This window comes from Gouania willdenowi, chromosome 11 (genome assembly GCF_900634775.1).
Source record: "Gouania willdenowi chromosome 11, fGouWil2.1, whole genome shotgun sequence".
Taxonomy (NCBI): Eukaryota; Metazoa; Chordata; class Actinopteri; order Blenniiformes; family Gobiesocidae; genus Gouania; species Gouania willdenowi.
In genome coordinates, this window is record NC_041054.1 from 22,346,056 (window position 1) to 22,364,943 (window position 18,888).

Sequence of the window (18,888 nt, forward strand, 5' to 3'; positions counted from 1 at the left end):
GCTTGTCAGTCTGCCCCTGGGCAGCTGTGGCTACAATAGTAGCCTACCACCACTGTGTGTGGAGTGAAAGAATAATACACATCAATGTAAAGCACTTTGAGTGTCTATGAAAAAAGCACTTCATAAAATACAATGCATGTTAATTATTATAATCATTTTTATTCTTTTTAAATCATGTAAATCACGTTGAATTCTCGACACATATACATCTGCCTTGTTTTGCTTTAAGGACGATTGATTTTTTTTTATAGTCGGAGAATCCAGAGAAAACACAAGAAAACTGTTTATAACTATTGTTTTTCTAAACTTAAACACACACAAAATAAAAACAGGACACATTAAACAGGAAAATGAAATAATACTCAGAGATATGGAACTTTCCACACTTTGAAGGATCCATTCTTTCTCACTCTTTGTTACGGAGCCGAGCAAACACCCAATTAGACCAGTCAAGTCAAAAATGTAACAGAATTTATTGAGACCAAAAATGAAGGTAGTCGCAGTCCAGGAGCCAACTGTGGAGGCAGCAGGGCAGAGTCTGGAGGTGAATCAATATCTGTGCAGATGAGAGGTAAGTATTAGCAGGTGAAACCCAAGGCTGAAACTTCAGGAGCCAGAAAGTACAAACACTAGGAACTGAGCCAAAAAACAAAGGTACCACGTAGGATAACTGACGATCAGACCACGTTATATACTGGAGCATGTTGGTGGTGATGAGCTGCAGGTGAGTAACGAGCTCCAGCAGCAGTGCCGACTCCTCCCCACTCCACACCAACAAGGACAGACAGGAGCAAGACGGAGGGGAAAACAGAGGACACAGGAGGGAGCAGCCACCATATCATGACACTCTTTGCAGCAAGCAAAACAGCAAATGAAGTTTCTCAGGGAACCTAGTTTTCCTTCCTTCTTCTTGCTCTTCTTCTCTGCTTTGTCCTGCTCTTTCTTTCTCCTGGCCTTCTGTTTGTCCGTCATGCGGGCGAGCTCCTTCAGTTCAACGCCCTCCTCCACCAGAAGATCAATTTGCAATTGCTGGTTCTCCTTAACCGTAGTCAGAGTGAGATGTTTCTTCTGCAGATCTACAAACATGGTCTCCATGGCGTGGATGGTAGCATCCTTTTCCTGGAGCTGTTTAGTAGCCTCAGCAGCGTTCCTCTCATGGAGCTCCACATCTTTGTGTAGAGCCTGTAACTGTGAGCAGACGTTGCTCAGCATGGTCTCATGGGACGTGATCAGGGTCTCCTTCATCGTCTCCCATTTTGCTTCCATCTGAGCCACAGTGTCCTTATGGTCGCGCTCCTTCAGACACAATTCCTGCTCCATGTGCTGCCAGTCAGTGTTCACCTTATGGTGCGCTTTCTTTAACACGACCAAGTCCTCGTTCTTTTTCTCCAGCTCAGTGGTCATCCTCATCTTCATGCTGTTGAAGTCACAGCGTTCACTCTCCAGGCGCTCCACTTCAGCGTTGGCTTGTTGGAAAGCTGCCGTTAAAGAACTGATCTTCTGCTCTTTCTTCTCCAGCTCAGAGCACATATTCTTCACCCAGTCTGTATTCATCTGAGCCTTTAGTGAATGGCTGACCTCTTTTTCTGCCAGTTCTTTATTCACCATCATCAGTATCTGGTTCTCCTCTTCCAGGTTCTTCATCTTCTCAGACAATGGAGACTTTTGTTTCTCCTCCTCAGCCTTACACGTATCTCCGCTGTTGTAAGTTGCCACAGAATTCTCCATCTTCCTCTTTGGATCTCCAGTAACCTGTTTAAGTTGTAATTACTCTGTCTCTGAAAACACTTCTGTCCTCAATGAATACCACAGGTCAGACTGATCATCAAATTCACAGTGAAGACTTTAAGTTTAAGTGGCTTTGATCTTTCGGAACACTGCTGCAGCAGGAAGTAGCTTTTATCTTTTTAGATGATGCTCATGTGGAACATATAGGGCCCTATGGATCAATTAGATTTTTTGCTAGATTTATTTTTTTCAGTAAATATTAGTTTTTTTACTCCTGTGAGAAAATAAAATAATAAAAGAAAATGTAATTTAAAACACTGTGTAAGCTACAATTAAAAGGTCTATCTTATTTTTTTGCATGAAAGTTTTTATTACCTTTTATATCAGGAGTGTCAAACTCATTTTAGTTCAGGGGCCAAATACAGAGCAGAACAGATTTTAGGCTGGAAAAAAAACGAGAATTTTAACATCATTGTGCCCTAGTTTTAAATATCAGTTCAATTCATTTCAAAATATTCTTGATTTTACCCATTTTTGTGTAATTTAGAGGAATTTTGTAAAATTGTTTGTGAGAAATTGCAAGACTTGTGGAAAAGTTGAGTTCTTTCCACAATTTGCAATTAAAAATGACTAAATTCATGTGATATAAACAAAAGAAAAATAAAAGCCCTCAAAAATATTGTAGAGTTTCATCAAATTGGTGACTTTGAGATATCTACAACTGGATTATTTGGTAATTCACACATTAAATAATGTTTTCTCATTTTTATTTTCTCCTGCGGTCAAAATTGGATGTTCTAAAGCAGGGGCGTCAAACTAAAATACACAGTGGGCCAAAATATAAATCTTGGACAAAGTCATGGGCCATCATTGATATTTATTTATTCATCTTCCTTCAGATAACATTGAACACTTTCATAAGGCTCCAAACAAGTTTTGCTTTGCTTTACATTGAGTTAAAACAAGCAGAGTTTAAATCTACATTATACAACGAAATATTGCAAAACAGAATTTCAGATAAAAAAAACATCAATGGCATTCATTTCTTAAATAAAATTCAAATAAAGTTAATATGCCTCTTTTTTATTTGCAACCTTTTGCTTTAATTGTGAACAGTAACCTTTTCCACAGGCTAATAATATTTTAAAATTAAAATAACAATAATAAACCAAATATCTAATAACAATATCTTTCAAGAAATGCGCAACCATCCAAACCTATTCCCTGAAGTAGCACAAAAAAAGTGCATAAAGAAAACAATAATTGTAGCTCAGTTTGCTACACACTGATTTACACTAATGTGTTCATCGCTAGTTTATCAATGTTTGGGCTCAGGCTCTGAGCTGAGGAAATCCTGAGGATCAAGCGAAGGTGTTCATCAGTCAAACGCAGTGACGTGCCGTGACCACTAGGGTTGGGTAGGCACGTTGCAAATCGAGACCACCAATGACAATTTCATATGTTTCTGCTGGCAAGTTCAATTCAATTCAAATCAATTTTATTTGTATAAAGCAATTTCCAACAAATACATCTCAATGTGCTTATCAAAATATAAAATTCATAATAAGAAAGAAAAAACCCAACAAGATTCACATGAACGAGCATTTAGCCATCTAACAAAATCAACATCATAAAACACCATTAAAGAAACATAAACAATTATTTTATATAGCCTCCATACTCTCCCAACAAGATATGTTTTTTAGTGTCCAAACAAATATCTGATGTAAATACAGTACACTGACTGTTTTTCTGACTGTCCAAGGCTTCTTCTTCATTTGTATTATTCCTTTATTTATTTCATTCAGGATTTATTTTTAGTTAAATTGCATTGTTTTGAATAGTTTATGAAGGGATTCTTTTGACAATGAAAGATAAAAGAAAACAGTACAGCATTTTCTAGTTTTTTTTTTACCTATAAAAATAAAGTCTCATTTTGTAAAATAAATCATGAGAGAATCATATCGTGAACCCAGTATCATGAATCGAATCGTATCAGGTTACTGCTCACAATGTATGTACAGTAAGTTGTTTGTTTAGTTGTCTATTTACTTCTATTACATGTATTTATTTATTTATTTATTTAATTTTGGCATGTCAAGGCCTAATAGTTTACTTTTAAACAGGGAATGTATTCTAAATCCTTTTTAGTTTAGGCTCTACTTAGTACGACAAATGGCCAGGCAGTTATTGTGTCTTTCTGTCCTTTAATGTAGATGACTGTTAGGGGGATATCTCGAAAAGTTCTGAACAGATTTAAACGAAATTTGGTGAGCTGATAGATAATGTCAAAAGGAAAAATACGTTTGATTTTGGAGATGATCCGGAAGGTACCGTAGAGTATCCAGAAGAAGGTTTTCAGCAAGGATATTTCAAAAAGTTATGAACAGATTTAAATGAATAAATACTTATTTCAGTTCAATTCAGTTAATTAGCCGTTTGCAGCATGAAAACCACATTGGAAAAACATGTGCAAAGAGCTCAAAGTGCACTGTCAACTTTTAAAAAGACATTTCACAATAAAAAAAACAAGCAACCAACAATCAATCAATGCCACTAAAAATACTATAATGTAAAATACTGTACAATAAAGAGTCACATAAAACACTATAGGGTTAATTCTGTACAATACAAACTCCATACAAAATTAAAGTGCCTTGTTTAGTCATCACAGCTTGTGGGAAGAAATTGTAAGATGGCCCTGGCAGGGTGGCCCGAGGTGTCATTCACTATTTGTAAAGTCTGGCTTTATGTGTGGCCTACAGCAGTGGCAAAGTACAGCCAATGGTCCTGCTGGCTGAGCCAACCACTTTGTTTAAAGCATTTATTTTTATTTTTTTTGATTTCAGAGTGAGAATATGAAACCACGCAGTAATATAGTAAATATGTGCTTTCTTTGATAACTGCTGGTAAAAAAGCAATCACAAGATGCTGGTTGCTCTGTGACCCACCCACAATACATGATTGGATAGATACAGTAAAGGACATTTATCTTACGGAAAGGATTACCTTCTCTCTTCATCTTCTGAAAAACACATCTGTTAAGTTATGGACCAAGTGTATCAGATACATTAGCCCTATTTTTTTTTTTTCTTTTTTCTTTTTTTTCAGTTTTCTAAAGTAATTCACTTGACCTTCTGTATTTTGTTCCTTGTTTTGTAGCATAAAAATTGTATTTGTGAGAGGCAAAAGATGTACCAATATTGTCTGAAAGTGTGCACTGTATTTTAATGCTCTCACAATATAAAAATAAAAATGTAAAAAAAAAAAAAAGAAGAAATTTGGTGAGCTGATCTACACTTGGTTGGGGGTTTGCACTCACCGAGTTCTCTTGTTCTATTAATTATAATTAATAGTACATATAAATAATATGTAAATTCAATAATCACTAACTCTGGTCAGACCTACAGCATTTTCCAACCCATGGAAACCAAACAAATCATGCCGTAAATTCGACACAGGACCAACACTTAAAGCAGCAGTTTGTAAGTTTTTTTGTTATCATTTGGTAAAAAATCCATAATCATATTTGAGCATATTGTGATCCAAAGTGTTCTGAGTAGGCAGTGAATCTATTCTACTTCTTCTGGCCCAGTAAATTCAGTTTATAAATCCAGAAGCGTCACGCTCCTGGACTCTGGATGTCAGCCAATCAAAGAACTTTCTACAAACACGTGTGCTCCATTAGCTGCTTTAGGCATTTCTATTGGCTGCTCGACTGAAGTCAGGGACCATCCGAAGTAAACGTGCGTTTGCGGACGTTCCAGCAGAAGTCTCCATAACAGCATAAGGCTCAACAGTTACACGGTAAAACAAGCGGAAAAAGGCAGACCGAGGTGGAGAAGCAACAGAATAAAGTCACAAACACTAAGGAGGAATGGATCGCTTTCACTTTGAGTCTCGTGGACCTCCGTGACTGGGGACGGTCAGCCGCACACTCACACACACTGGCTTCAAAGGGAGATCCAAAATAGACAGGATAATTTGTGTGTAAACCTAAGAGAAGATTATTCAAAGTGAATAGTCCGGATGCGGGTTGCCACTCAGAGCAGCTGAGATCACAGCCCTCTCTGTGTGTGCTTATGGCAGGGACAAGCTGATGGCAGCAGCCGCTGCTCGGGACAGTTACTACAGAGTGATACATGCATTCATGTCAGAGTTTCTAAAACACCAGATAAATCTCCACTAACACAAGATACCGTCCCGACATTTGTCATGAGTTTCTAATGAGAAAAAAGTCGTAAGGAGCGTTCACAAATCATACCAGTAAGGGAGGTTGAGTTTCAGTTTCAAAACGTAGCAGAGAGAGGATTCTACCTACTGCAGCTTTAACTTGCATGGACAGTGCATTCTCAACACATTTGTATTCTCAAAGATTTTTTATGGAGTGAGTCACACTTAGCCATTAACTGCAGTGACGTGCCATGAGCACTAGGGTAGGGTAGGCAGGGCGTTCCAAATCGAGACCACCAATATCAACACCAATGACAATTCCATATGTTTCTGCTGGCAAGTGTCAATTCAATTCAATTCTATTTGTATAGCGCAATTTACAACAAAGTCATCTCAATGCGCTTATCAAAATATAAAATTCATAATAAGAAAGAACAAACCCAACAAGATCCACATGAACAAGCATTTAGACATAATCAACGTCGTAAAAAACCATGAAAGAAACATAAACGATCAATTAATACAGCCTCCATACTCTCCCAACAAAATATGTCTCATGACACGGCAGTGCATCTGTTGTTTGTGTTGGAAACACAGAAACACGGAGAAAATGAGAACAATGTTCTGCACTGTAGTGAACAAGGACACAGGACAGATGAACAACGTGTTCCTTGTCTGATCTAAAGCGCATATCGATTCTGTAAACCTTATCTTGTAAAGCCATTGGTTTTACGATTTGTAGAAGACTTAGTTTTCTTCCTCTGATGTCGATCAATTGCCCTTCATTCTTCATATTTTGTTCCTCCAATGCTTGGTTGTTAACACCAATTCAACAGATTGGATGCATGTCATGCAGTGCAGTGCACCTTATTTCGGGTTAAACTACATGCTGAGACAAAGAGGATCTGCTTCAGGGGGTCTCATTCTTTTATATCTGAGATAATGATTAACCAGACAAAACCAAAGCAGTTTTGAAAAACTCACATGACCTGTTTCAATCTCAAAAGGTTGTCTACACTGTGGGGAAGCTCTGAGATCGTCCACACCAGTACCGTGAGCAAAGTGGGGGCCAGGGGTGACACTGCCCTCCTTGAATTTAATTGGCCTCCCCAGTTGACGCCCTAGCACAGATTCAGCTGTAATTGGTCAAATCCATGAACCTTGAGCGCAGTCAATGCAACACAGAAAGCGTTTGAACTCTGACCGTGGACAAAACAAGTAAATAGGATCATGCAGACATGGATCTACCATAAGCTGCAATGAATGCAGGTGTGCCAGTCTTTACTATCACAGCTGTGATGCACAATCAATACAGACATCCAGCTAGTGGAGAAAACAAGAAGAAAAAGGGTAAAGGCAGAAGTAACATCTGTGTGGATAGACTGCCGACAAGGTTAGGGTTGATTGACACAGCACACAGACGGGTTTCCATTCTTATGCTGCGTTGACATCCAATACGTCTTCTGCGGCACCGGACGTGTCTGCCCCAAGAAACGTTCTTCAGGTTTTGCAGAATCTAAAAATGTCCCCATTTGCTTCATATGGGCTTTTTTAGCGAAGCACCGCCCACCAGCGATACATCCAATTCGGTGAGTTTCATTGACTGTTGAAGTGAGGAGCTGCGCTCCGTTTTCTTCTCTCATAAACATAAACCACCAGTGAAAAAAGCCGGTGTGATTAGCGGCTAATGCTATCCTAGCTCAGTGCCGACTTTCAAAGATGAAAACTACAGAGAGAACTTTTACCTGCTACTACCACCTCCTCACTGATTCTCCTCCACGCCAAATCCTTCCAAGTCCGGTCCCGGTTATAAAGTCTGTGTCATACAGCTCCAGGTGGTCACACACAGCTTCTACTCCATGGTTGAATGGGTGAACAGACCGGTGTTCGTGTTAACGGCCTGACGTCATCGTCAACAAAGACGCTGATTGGCTTTCCACATGCAAAACAGTCGCAGGAGTTCAATATTTTCAACTCTTGCGAATGTGCAAATATGACAAAAAATCAGGAAAGCGCCCGAACGGCCAACGCTCTTGACGCTCGAAACGGGCCGCACAGGAAAGATTTTGCCTCTGGGCCGCATCTATCCATTGACTTTGTACAGAAATTTTGTGACGCATCCGGTGTGAACGCAGCATTAGGGCTTTTTGTTTCCAGGTTCAAGCACAGTTTTGCCTTCATCTGCTCTGTGAACAGCTGTGATTAATCACAATGAGCTCCACCTGTGATCAGTCAAGACAGAGTCCCTCCCTGAATCACCGCCCTGCTGATCCTCTCTGCCTGCTATCATGCTTCAATCACAGTCTTTGGTTGTGGTGCGATCAATGTTCTGTACTGCAGGACAAAGAGCAACAACAAAGGACTGCTCATTGAAAGTTCAATTAAAATGATAAAGTCTGAACTGTTAATGTTGCACTATAATACATTTGAATGAAGGCAACAATTTGGGATTGTTAATGCTGTACTGTAATAGTAATTTTTTTCAGTTACATGTATTTTCTTATTGCTTTACTAGTTTATTTATTTATTTGAACAGTGCACATTGATGAAAAAATAATAATAAATAAAAATTGTAAATGCACCAGAGTTAGCTAAAAAGCTAATTTGCATCTGTTGTTTAAAAGGCTGTTGTTAAAGTGAACTTTTAAGACTTGATTCCACTCAAGACTGACTGACCCAAACTTGGAAAACCAGCTTCGAGTGGCATCATCATCACTGCCAGCTGACATCAGGTGCCTCGCCAAAGAGAAACAGTTACAACCATCGCAATCAGGTGAGTCTCACATGCATAGAAATGCAGCAATCATGAGGCTTAGAGACAGAGTGGTTATTTACTTTTTGTTAGTTTCTTTTGCAACTCTATTGATGGAACAAAACTCGTATCTTAATATTTTTCTTGAAAATGATATAAATAGATATAAATCAATAAAGTCTAACCAGAAAGACAAGTCTGGATGGAATTTGCTGATGCAAAATGCCACACAGGCACATTTATTAACAAACAGCTGCACATTATGTGCCACTTTTCTCTCATAAGGGACAGCATGTGTGAGTGAGTTCTGTAGTGTGGCTTGTTTAGGGGAACGTCTGCGTTAGAAAGCACTCAGAAATCTAACTGTGCTTGTCATGCTGTTCTGCGAAGTAGTGACAGCAGCGACTTCTAAAACAAGTATTTTAATACAACATTTGAATACATCAATATATATATATATATATATATATATATATATATATATATATATATATATAGGTGAATAATATAGGTGACATTGTTATTCAAAATACAAAACTCAATGTATCTTGAATGTCAATATTTTGCCCAGCCCTACTATCTATGCATTTATAATAGTATGGCCCTCGGAGGTCTTTATAAAAATATGAATGGCCCTCAATATGAAAAAGGTTCCCCACCCAGCTGCTGCTGATTTACTGACTACTAACTCCACACAGCAACCAGCTTCTGTCCATGTAAATAGACTGGAGCACTATCACATAGGTTACACATCATTAAAGAACCATTCGGTTACATAACAATATGACAGACTTGCAGCATAAATATCATCCATTTCTCATTAAAATAGTATGGCATTAACATGCCAATGGTACCTCATTCCTTCCCATCTGGTTACTGTTACACAGTGAAAACAACAGATTGTAAAGCTGTTGTTTTCACTGTGTAAAGCTGTGTTTCATGATAATAAAAGCATATTGCACAATAATTAATTCAAGTCTTAGATACCTGCCTTTTTGTTACTGACACGCTGTGACAGAATGGTTATTTTTAATGTGATGGTGGTACTGTTTATTTACATGGACAGAAGCTTGTGTGTCAGCATTTTGTTAACAAAGAGAAAGGTGGGAGAGAGTAACTGAACAACTAAGCAAGGTAGCTGGAAATGGTGGAAGGAGAGAGAGGGAAAGAGGGGGAGAAGGACAGCAGAAACATGACAAACATAGAATACAAGGCCAAGGGACAGGAGGCGGGGGAGAACACAGCAGTGGTGAGGAGATGGAAGAGGAAGAGCATCTCGAAGATGAGGGGGGAGAAAGAGAAAAGGGTATGGACATTAAAATGGAAACAAGAATTCCTGAGGCCCCACCAATGATCTCCCGTTAAGATGGTTCATACAGTTTGTAAATGGCTGTTGTATTGTACACTCAGTTACACTGAATAAAAAGAACAAATGACAAAAATGTGATATTTTGCTAAAATATGAATATTATTATGGTAAATGGACCTGATTTATATAGCTCTTTTCCCTACACTGAAGTAGTCTCAATGTGCTTTACAATATCAGCTCATTCACCCATTCACACTCACATTCACACCATTAAGCTGCCATGCAAGGTGCTCGTCAACCACTGGGAGGAACTTAGGGTTCAGTGTCTTGCCCAAGGACACTTCAACGCATAGACAGATATAGACTGGGATCTTGATCAGAAGACGACCCCTCTACCACCTGAGCCACGGTGACCCCAGTAATATAAGTAATGGATGACAAGTACTCACGTTACTGTTATTTAGTTACTTTTATGAATGCTTGTACTGATTTGAGTATAGTTCTAAATCAGTAATTTTACTTGTACTTAAGTACGTTTTAAAACAAGTCAAGTAATTTATTACATTTCTACACCCTACAGTTTGTGCCTTCTCCTCGCCCTCCGCCCTCTCTTCTGTTTCAGGTGTCTTGATGCTTGAGCTGACGGTTCCTGATCAACTAGTCTGGGACACCCGGATGGACAGATCAATGGTTTGCGGCTCAACTAGTCTGGAACACTCGGATGGACAACCCTTCTATCCTATTAAAATCCTTTAAATCAAACAACTCCCCCGTCACTACAGGTGTGCCCCGGGGCTCAGTCCTGGGGCCCCTTCTCTTCATTATTTACCTCCTCCCCCTTGGCAATATCTTTCATAAATTTGGCATTGATTTTCATTGTTACGCAGATGACAACCAGCTCTACCTCACCAGTAAACCAATTCATGGTTAAATCATAATCTCCTAAAACTCAACAGTGACAAATTAGAGCTTCTCCTCATTGGTACAAAATCAACATTCTCCAAATCCAATAGTTCTCCATCCAAATCGACAACTCTGTCTCCGTCTCCCCACAGGTTTAGAGTCTGGGTGTTCTCCTAAATGGCCCTTGGCACGCGGATCATAGCTCTCATCAGCTGTGGCTGCTACTGCACTCACTTCAGATTGCGTGCAAACGACACAATGTGACCAAACCCGACCACTAGTTCTAAATGTCTGTCCGAACCCGGCCTGTCCGGTGCCGTTGAGTTCTGTCAGGGTTCTGTCAATGTCCATCCTCTATCCACAGTATAGTGGGGCAGGTACATGTGATTTTGGGCCAGGATATTTCAGTTGATGATAGAAGCATGCAATTTGATGTGTTTGCTATGTAGATCATGTTTTCAGAAAAACGTGCTAGCCATCAAAAATTCCAATATGGCAGCCATTTTTCTAAGATGGATGCCAATGCATGGAAAAACTAACATAAGCCATAAAAAGCGCTTGTTTTTTTACATCTCGATGTCAAATTATTCACTTATTTGTTTTCCTTAGCTTACTTTTTGGTACATAGGCTGATATAATGCACTAATAAATTATTTTTGTACTCCCATGGCACCTTGAAGCATCAAAAATAGGTCAGAAATGTCATTGCTTTCTGCCTAAAAATCAGGGTTGAAAGGGTTTTTTTTTTTAAATTAATTTTAGCAGAAATTGCTGCCCCTGAAAAGGACTGCTAATGCTGTGGTGGTGAAAAGGATGGGCTCTTTACCTAAAAAATGCCCCAATGGCTAGCAAACTACAAAGCCTCGAACAGTCAAGCCCCACCCTAGCCTTCTTGTGGCAGGGGTGATTTTGCATAGTCGCACCTGAATTGACAGGTTGTGCCAACGCGGGAGAGCCAAGCCAAGGATACCTGGATGATATACAGATCGGACGTGATTAATGATATTGGATGAACAATCGGGATAGCTGTAGGGCAATAGCATGAACCTACGTAACTGCATCCCATACAACAAAGTGGGCAAAAGGTGGTAAAAGAATAAACCCTCGGCCTATGCCAATTTCTGTGATGGATGCAGAATCCAGACGAAAGATTGACTGAAGTAAATGTTGCCTTTGTCAGGAGGACAGGTGTGAGATGCCAGTGAAGGAGTTTCTAGGCGCCACGAGAAGCTGGTGACCGACAACATGACTCTGTCTAGCCCTGAGATAGACTAGCGTCCTATCCAGGGGGGGTTTCACTGCACTATGTCTGCTGGGATAGGCTCCAGCATCCCCTGCAACCCTGTAAAGTATAAGCAGATATAGAAGATGAGAGGACACAATCAAACAATGCTGCGCTTGGTTTCGCCTGTATGCGTTTTTCTCTCCCTGATGTTCCAAGGACTGTTTTCTCCTCTTTCATGGGTTTATTTAACTGGGGAAATGTTACAATGGAAGACACTATTTAATGTTCATGCCAGATCTGAAGGCCATGTAAATGCAATGTTTGCGTGGACGAAAAACCACATCAATATAACAAAATATAAAATAAAAAGTTCACTGTTTGAAGTAATGAATGAGTAATTAGTACCACTTTGAGATACTGTTCTATTTATAGCTGGAAACACCAACAGTAATTCTTAATGGAGTTTCTTTCACATTTTGAAAATCCTATATTTTATCTATAGATTTAAACCATTACAATTTTAAATGTTGTACAACTCTTTATACCGATACCTACAGCTTTTTCCTGTGTTGACCCTGTTTTTTGAGTTAAAGCTCTTCAAATACACTGTGGTTTAGACAAATATTGCCCTGCAGTGTTCAGCTTTTTCATTTTCACACGCATTTCAGCAGAGCTTGCCCATTTGCATTTTATTTGGGAAATGCAGCCTTTTTTAATAGGTAAATAGTTTCATAGCTAATCTCAACATACAAGCCCTGTGAGAGTTCCTCTGATACTTTTAAACCCACATCACATAAACTGATCAGATAACAAGCCAAGTCATTATACGAGGTGCTGTAATGGCAGAGCATTACAATGTTAAGCTGTTTATGAGCAAATTAAAACCAAGGTTGAGGTCAATAGCACATTGTTTTCACGTTTTGTTTTTTTTTTGTTTTTTTTTTTTTTTTAATGAGTTCAGCCTATTAATGTGCCTTGAGGGACAGAAAGTCAAACTGAAGCTGATTATAAAGATGAAACTCTTTAAAACATCTGCTAGTGAAGTGCGCACTGTCATACATCCAAAGTCACTTTGGCAGCTGGTTTTTAAAAGGGTGATAAAAGCCAACATAAAATACCTCCTTATTTAATTTAAATTATCATTTGAAACACTTTTCAATCACATTTGCTCTGTGCACTCTTGGCCCTATTCTCCCATGTGTGTAAATCAGAAAAGCTGGGCAACTGCACGGATTCTTGCAGCACTCTATTCTCTCCTTGCATTTAAGTCTGTCACTGCATGCCTTTATTCCATTTCCACGCTGTGAGTGAAGTGGCCTTGCACATACTGTACTTATGCATATTCTCCCATCTGCTTAAGCTATTTTCCTCCTACGTGCTTCTGAACCTGGAATAAGTGCAACACCCTGGGAAGGTAAAACATTATATTACACTTGAACTTTGGACCCAGTTACAATTTACACCACAGAATAATAATATTGTAAATAGCAAAATTATGTGAAGCATTTTGGTCCACAATTGAAATTTGTAAGAAATGTGCCATACAAATAAAGTTTGATTGATTAATTAAAATAAACCTCTTACGTTCTCCTTTATTGGATAAGGCCTTTTCAAATTAAAAGTGTGCTTTATCTTTTTCACAATTTTAATGATTTCCAGACAGCTGGAAATATCACTACATGCTGTAAAATCACTATACTGCTGTAATTATATTACTGTAGACTACTTAAGGGTTCAAGTTAATGATTAATCTATGATTATGGTCCAAAGCAACATCAAATGCAGTTTTGTTCATTAAGGGACATAAAACTTGTGTTGCTGGCTGGCTGGCTCCCCCCCCACACCACACATGAAGTGGGCCGGTCTGTCAATGACTCCCGGACCACAGATTTCATTATAAGATTGGGTTTTTGGTCAGGATTCTGGTTCATAGAGTTAAATTAAATAAATATTATGTGTATAACTCTATTTTAATTTTGGCAACTGGAGGCAAATATCCCTATTGACTCTAAGGGTAAAATGTGTTATATTAATATTTGAGGATAGTAGGAGGGTTAACCTAACAAACATGTTTCTGGTTTGTTGTGGAAAATCAAATGGAGGAAATCTGCATCTGATGGCAGAGAGCTGCTCATTAGAAGTTTGGCTAAGTTCCTCCTTCTTAATCTTTATTGTTTGTTCAGGACAGACATTATTAGACATCAAACATAGTGATAGTCATGTGCGTACACATTATCAGACACATTTTCAGGTTTTTTTTTTTTTTTTTTCTTACATTCAGAATAGTTTAAACAAGTAAAGCAATCATTGAGAGCAGTGCTAAGGCTGTTACACCTTTTTCTAAGATGAGCTGCTGCAATATAAACAGAAAGAAAGGCACACCACAACTAACTTTTAATTATTATTATTATTTTTTAATCAGTTCTACCTACAGAATCAGAAACTGGTGTGACACAATGAAGTTTAAAAGATCACTTACAAATGTATTCTGCAATAAAATAAAAGTGTAAAGTTTGATCTTCAAGCTACTGGTGATGATTCCTAACATTTTAAAAACTGTACCTGTATTCTAATCCTCTACTGATGCCAGTGTGACCCCAAGCACACTGACAGAGCAACTTCTCAACACATTTATGTTTGTGTCACGGACTGAAAGTCGTGCCAAAAACCATGGCGGTTGTTGATTGTGTGGCTGAAATTTAATTCAAAGAGAAAAAAAAAATTGGAAAAAATGAAATGCAATGACTTGGGAAGTGACATGATATCACATGATAAACAAACCACGACAAAAATGACGTCAAACGAACCACAGTCTGGCAAAGAAACACAAGGTATCACAGTTAGAATGAAATAAAAGCACTTCTTAAACATTAAAAATGTAACTTCAAACACTGTAGTCTAAACTCAACAAAATCCCAAAAGACAAAATCTTAGATAAAAATACCAACCGGGAAAAAAAAAATCCCAATTGATGAACGCCAAAAAAAAAAAACAATTTTAAAAGAACCCAACTGAAAAAATCTCAGCACACAAAATCCTAATAGACAAAATCTCAACGGACAAAATACCAATTGACAAAATCGCATCAGAAAAAAAATCATAATTCAACCAAACAAAATGTGAATCAACAAAATTTTAAAAGAAAAAAATCTGAATCAACAAAATAACAAAACATAAAATCGCAGCAGAAAAAAAAAAAACTGTAACATTCCCAACCCAAAAAATTCCAGCAGACAAAGTCCCAAAAGACAAAATCCCACTGGACAAAAATACTAACCAAAAAAAAAAAAAAAAAATCACAATTGATGACCACCAAATAAAATACTAAAGAAAAATTCACTGCACGGACAAAATCCGAACAGATGAAATCCCAGTGGAAAAAACCCAATCAACGAGATCCCAACAGTTAAAATCCCAGTCTCATGTGCAATATAAAATAATATGATTTTCTTATGATTAGGATTAGGGTTGAACACAGAAACAAGAGTTCAGACACAAAACTACATCACAGCTGTGCACAAACGGAAATAAACTAATAAAAATTAATGTAGAAAAAAATGATTTTCCGTGATGAAATTGGGTGGACAGAAAACAAACAGAAATTAGGGAATTAACTTCCTGAGGAAAAACAAATAGCAACAGCAACATGTAATGGGAGGATATCACAAATATTAAACAAATGGATAAATGTCTATCAGGTATAGAAAAAAGTGAAAAAATAAAGTTTTCTTGCATGTTCTTCTTTCTTTCTTCTTCTTTATTCTTCTTCCGAAAAAGTCTTCTTTCCCATGTGCGAACAATCACCAATTTTTGTATAAATCCCCAGTCCCCTCCCAGAATGCATCAGCTGCAAAATCAGGTGTGTGTGTGTGTGTGTGTGTGTGTGATTAACATTTTAAAGGGCTCGTGAAAATGTCGTATAACAATAAAGTGTGTGTGTGAATACATTTTACACACAGGAATAATCTTTCTATCTAAGTTTACAGAATCCAGCACTATCTCCATACCAGTGAACATAAACTCCAGCGTGTAGCGGCTCAGTGAAGGTGGTGTTGACTCTGTGGAGGAGAGTCATTGTTTCAGAGACGCTGTAGAAGGACAGAATACCTGCTGTGTGATCCACGTACACTCCTATTCTGGAGGACAGAAGACCAGGACCTGGAGACTTGATGTTGTTGTGATAAAACGTGTAACCGTTTGGAGAACAATTTAACGTCCATGATTTGTCATTAGATCCAAATCCACATTCATTCCCTCTCCCTGCTCTGCTGATACTCTTGTATGCGACCGATACACCAACTCCTATCCCTCTCACCTCCACCTCCCAGTAACAATGACCAGTCAGACTCTCTCTGCTCAGGACCTGAGACCAATAAGTGAACCTGTCTGGATGGTCAGGATGATGCTGATCTTCTTCCATGAATGTTACTTTTCTGTTTCCTTCTGATAATCTGAGCTCTCTGTAAGCTGTGTTTGGATCCAGAGTGATTTCCTGTGAATACTTTAGGAATCCAGCTTTGGTCATCCTTGAAGGTAAAACATCCACTCTCTCCACAGTGTGACAGACTTTGGTCCAGTCCTCCATCAGGACTTTGTGGAGATGTTCTCTGAGCTCTGACACAGCTGCTGTCACCTCCTCAAAGCAGCTCCCAGGACCTCTGTGGATGATGGAGGAGTGTGTGGACACACTGAGCGCTGACATGGAGCTGTAGCTGAGGATAAACTGGATGTGATCCTCAGTGTGGGAGATCTGCTGCAGCTCAGCGTCTCTCTTCTTCAGCTCACTGATCTCCTGCTCCAGCTTCTCCTTAAGCGCTCGGACTGCACTCACTTTAGTCTGCTGCTTGGATCGGACCTCCTTCTCCAGCTCAGAGTTTCTTTGGTGGAGGAGACGGATCAGCTCAGTGAACATCTGCTTGCTTTGCTCCACTGTCTGATCAGCAGAGAGGTTGATGGTCTTCTCCTGCTCTTTAAGCAGCTCCACATCTTTCTCTCTGTCCTGGATGTTCTTGTGGATGTCAGCTCGACTCTCCTGCAGCTCTCTCTGTTTCTCAGTCCTTTCTGCTGCAGCTAAAACTACTTCGTGGTCTTTATGTTCCTCCATGAAGCAGTTAATACAGATACACTGCTGATCAGTCTGGCAGAACATCTTAATCACCTCATCATGACGAGAGCAGATCTTCTCCTGGATCTTCTTGGACGGATCCACCAGTTTGTGTCTCTTTAATGCAGCAGATTCATGATGAGACTGAAGGTGTTTTTCACAATAAGACGCCACACAGTTCAAACAGAACTTTGAGGCTTTCAGTTTCCTCTCAGTGCAAACATCACAGGCCACGTCTTCAGCTGCAGCAAACCTTTGATCAACAGGATCATCTTGATGTCTGTTCTTCTTCTTTTCCTCCACTAACTAACATGATGTTTTTCCCCAGATCAGGCCGCCCTATGAACTCTTTTCTGCACGCAGGACAGGTGCAGATGTGATTCTTCCCCTCTGCATCCCAGTGGTTGCTGATACACGTCCTGCAGTAACTGTGTCCACAAGGAACGGTCACCGGCTCTTTCAGGAGGTCCAGACAAATGGAACAGGACAAAGTCTCCGTCTGTAGCTCAGCATGCTGCGCCATTTCACCAGCCCCAGAGTTACTTTGACTTCATGAAAACCAGTCAGAACAAGTCAACACCATCTGGTTACACCCATAAGAAAACTTGAGAATGCAGTGAAAAGTGCATTCTGGGAAATGTAGTAATACAGAGACAGACAGTGAGGAGGAGGATGAAACAATGTCCTTTTATGATTACACTTAATGCTCACTGTAACCACAACTAAACACACGCTGTGAGCCTCAACGACACACACACACACACACACACAGGACATGACACACACATACACACACTCTCCCATAATCCCCTGCAGTTCTCAGTCACTACTCTTCGGCGCTCCCCTACCTGGTTGCGTGACAACATCTCCAGCCCACACAAACAGTGTAAATCCCAGTGAGAGAACATGTTTAAAAAGCAGAAATCATGTGATTAACAGCACTTTGCTGACACATCTACTAATTAAAGCAAGAAAGGTCTGTTTGCGTGTGTGTGTGTGAGTGTGGAGCAAATATCTCCCAGAGGAGATACGTATATGAGTTCAATCTGAAACTTAGTCAACGGCAAATACCCCAAGTGTGTGCATCCATTTTTTTAGAGTAATTTGGTATAGCAAAACATTCATTTTAAGATTACGGCTCCCTCGGTAATGAGCGTGGTACTGAGTGGGCTACGTCCGGCTTCGGGTTCATGACGTCACTGTGTCGCAGTTTGTTTGGGTTCAAAAAAGAAAAGATCAATATTAAAAACGTTTTTGTACTGCTAAATGTTATTTAAGTTAATTTTAAGGTTATTTAATATTTCATGGTTATTTAAAATTATTCCCGTGATCCAAACATCCTGACTCCACTTCCTCCTCCGTCTCCATCTCTGTACCAGACTCCACTTCCTCCGGTGCCATGCTATCATTAGCGTCTCAAACACGGGAGCTCTCTGAATAGATCATTTGAAACTCTCAGCCACTGGTGAGTCTTTTGCCGACAAGTTTCCCATTGTTTAAACCATATAACTGTCCGTGTAATTGCTCAATAACACGTTGTTTCACTAGAGTTGGCATTGAACTCAACCCTTTCAATACTCCATCTGGAAAACTTGATTCTCTGTGGTGCCGCGCATAGAAGTTAAGCTCTGACCACTCGGTTTGAAGGTAAACAATGATTTTTGTTTTAAAAAAAAAGACAGCCGAATTGTAGA

General features: G+C 39.2%; 1 protein-coding gene and 1 pseudogene across 1 annotated transcript; both read right to left on the reverse strand.

Annotated features, from left to right (window-relative positions):
- Positions 1–454: 454 nt before the first annotated feature.
- Positions 455–1,801, reverse strand: LOC114472552 (uncharacterized protein MCAP_0864-like). Its single transcript, XM_028461875.1, has 2 exons — positions 659–1,801; positions 455–556 (listed from the first exon to the last, which is right to left on the reverse strand). The coding sequence occupies exon 1, from the start codon at positions 1,726–1,728 to the stop codon at positions 688–690; it is 1,041 nt and encodes a 346-aa protein (XP_028317676.1). The 5' UTR covers positions 1,729–1,801; the 3' UTR covers positions 455–556; positions 659–687.
- A 13,877-nt stretch (positions 1,802–15,678) lies between these two features.
- Positions 15,679–17,717, reverse strand: LOC114472297 (E3 ubiquitin-protein ligase TRIM16-like; annotated as a pseudogene).
- Positions 17,718–18,888: the final 1,171 nt, after the last annotated feature.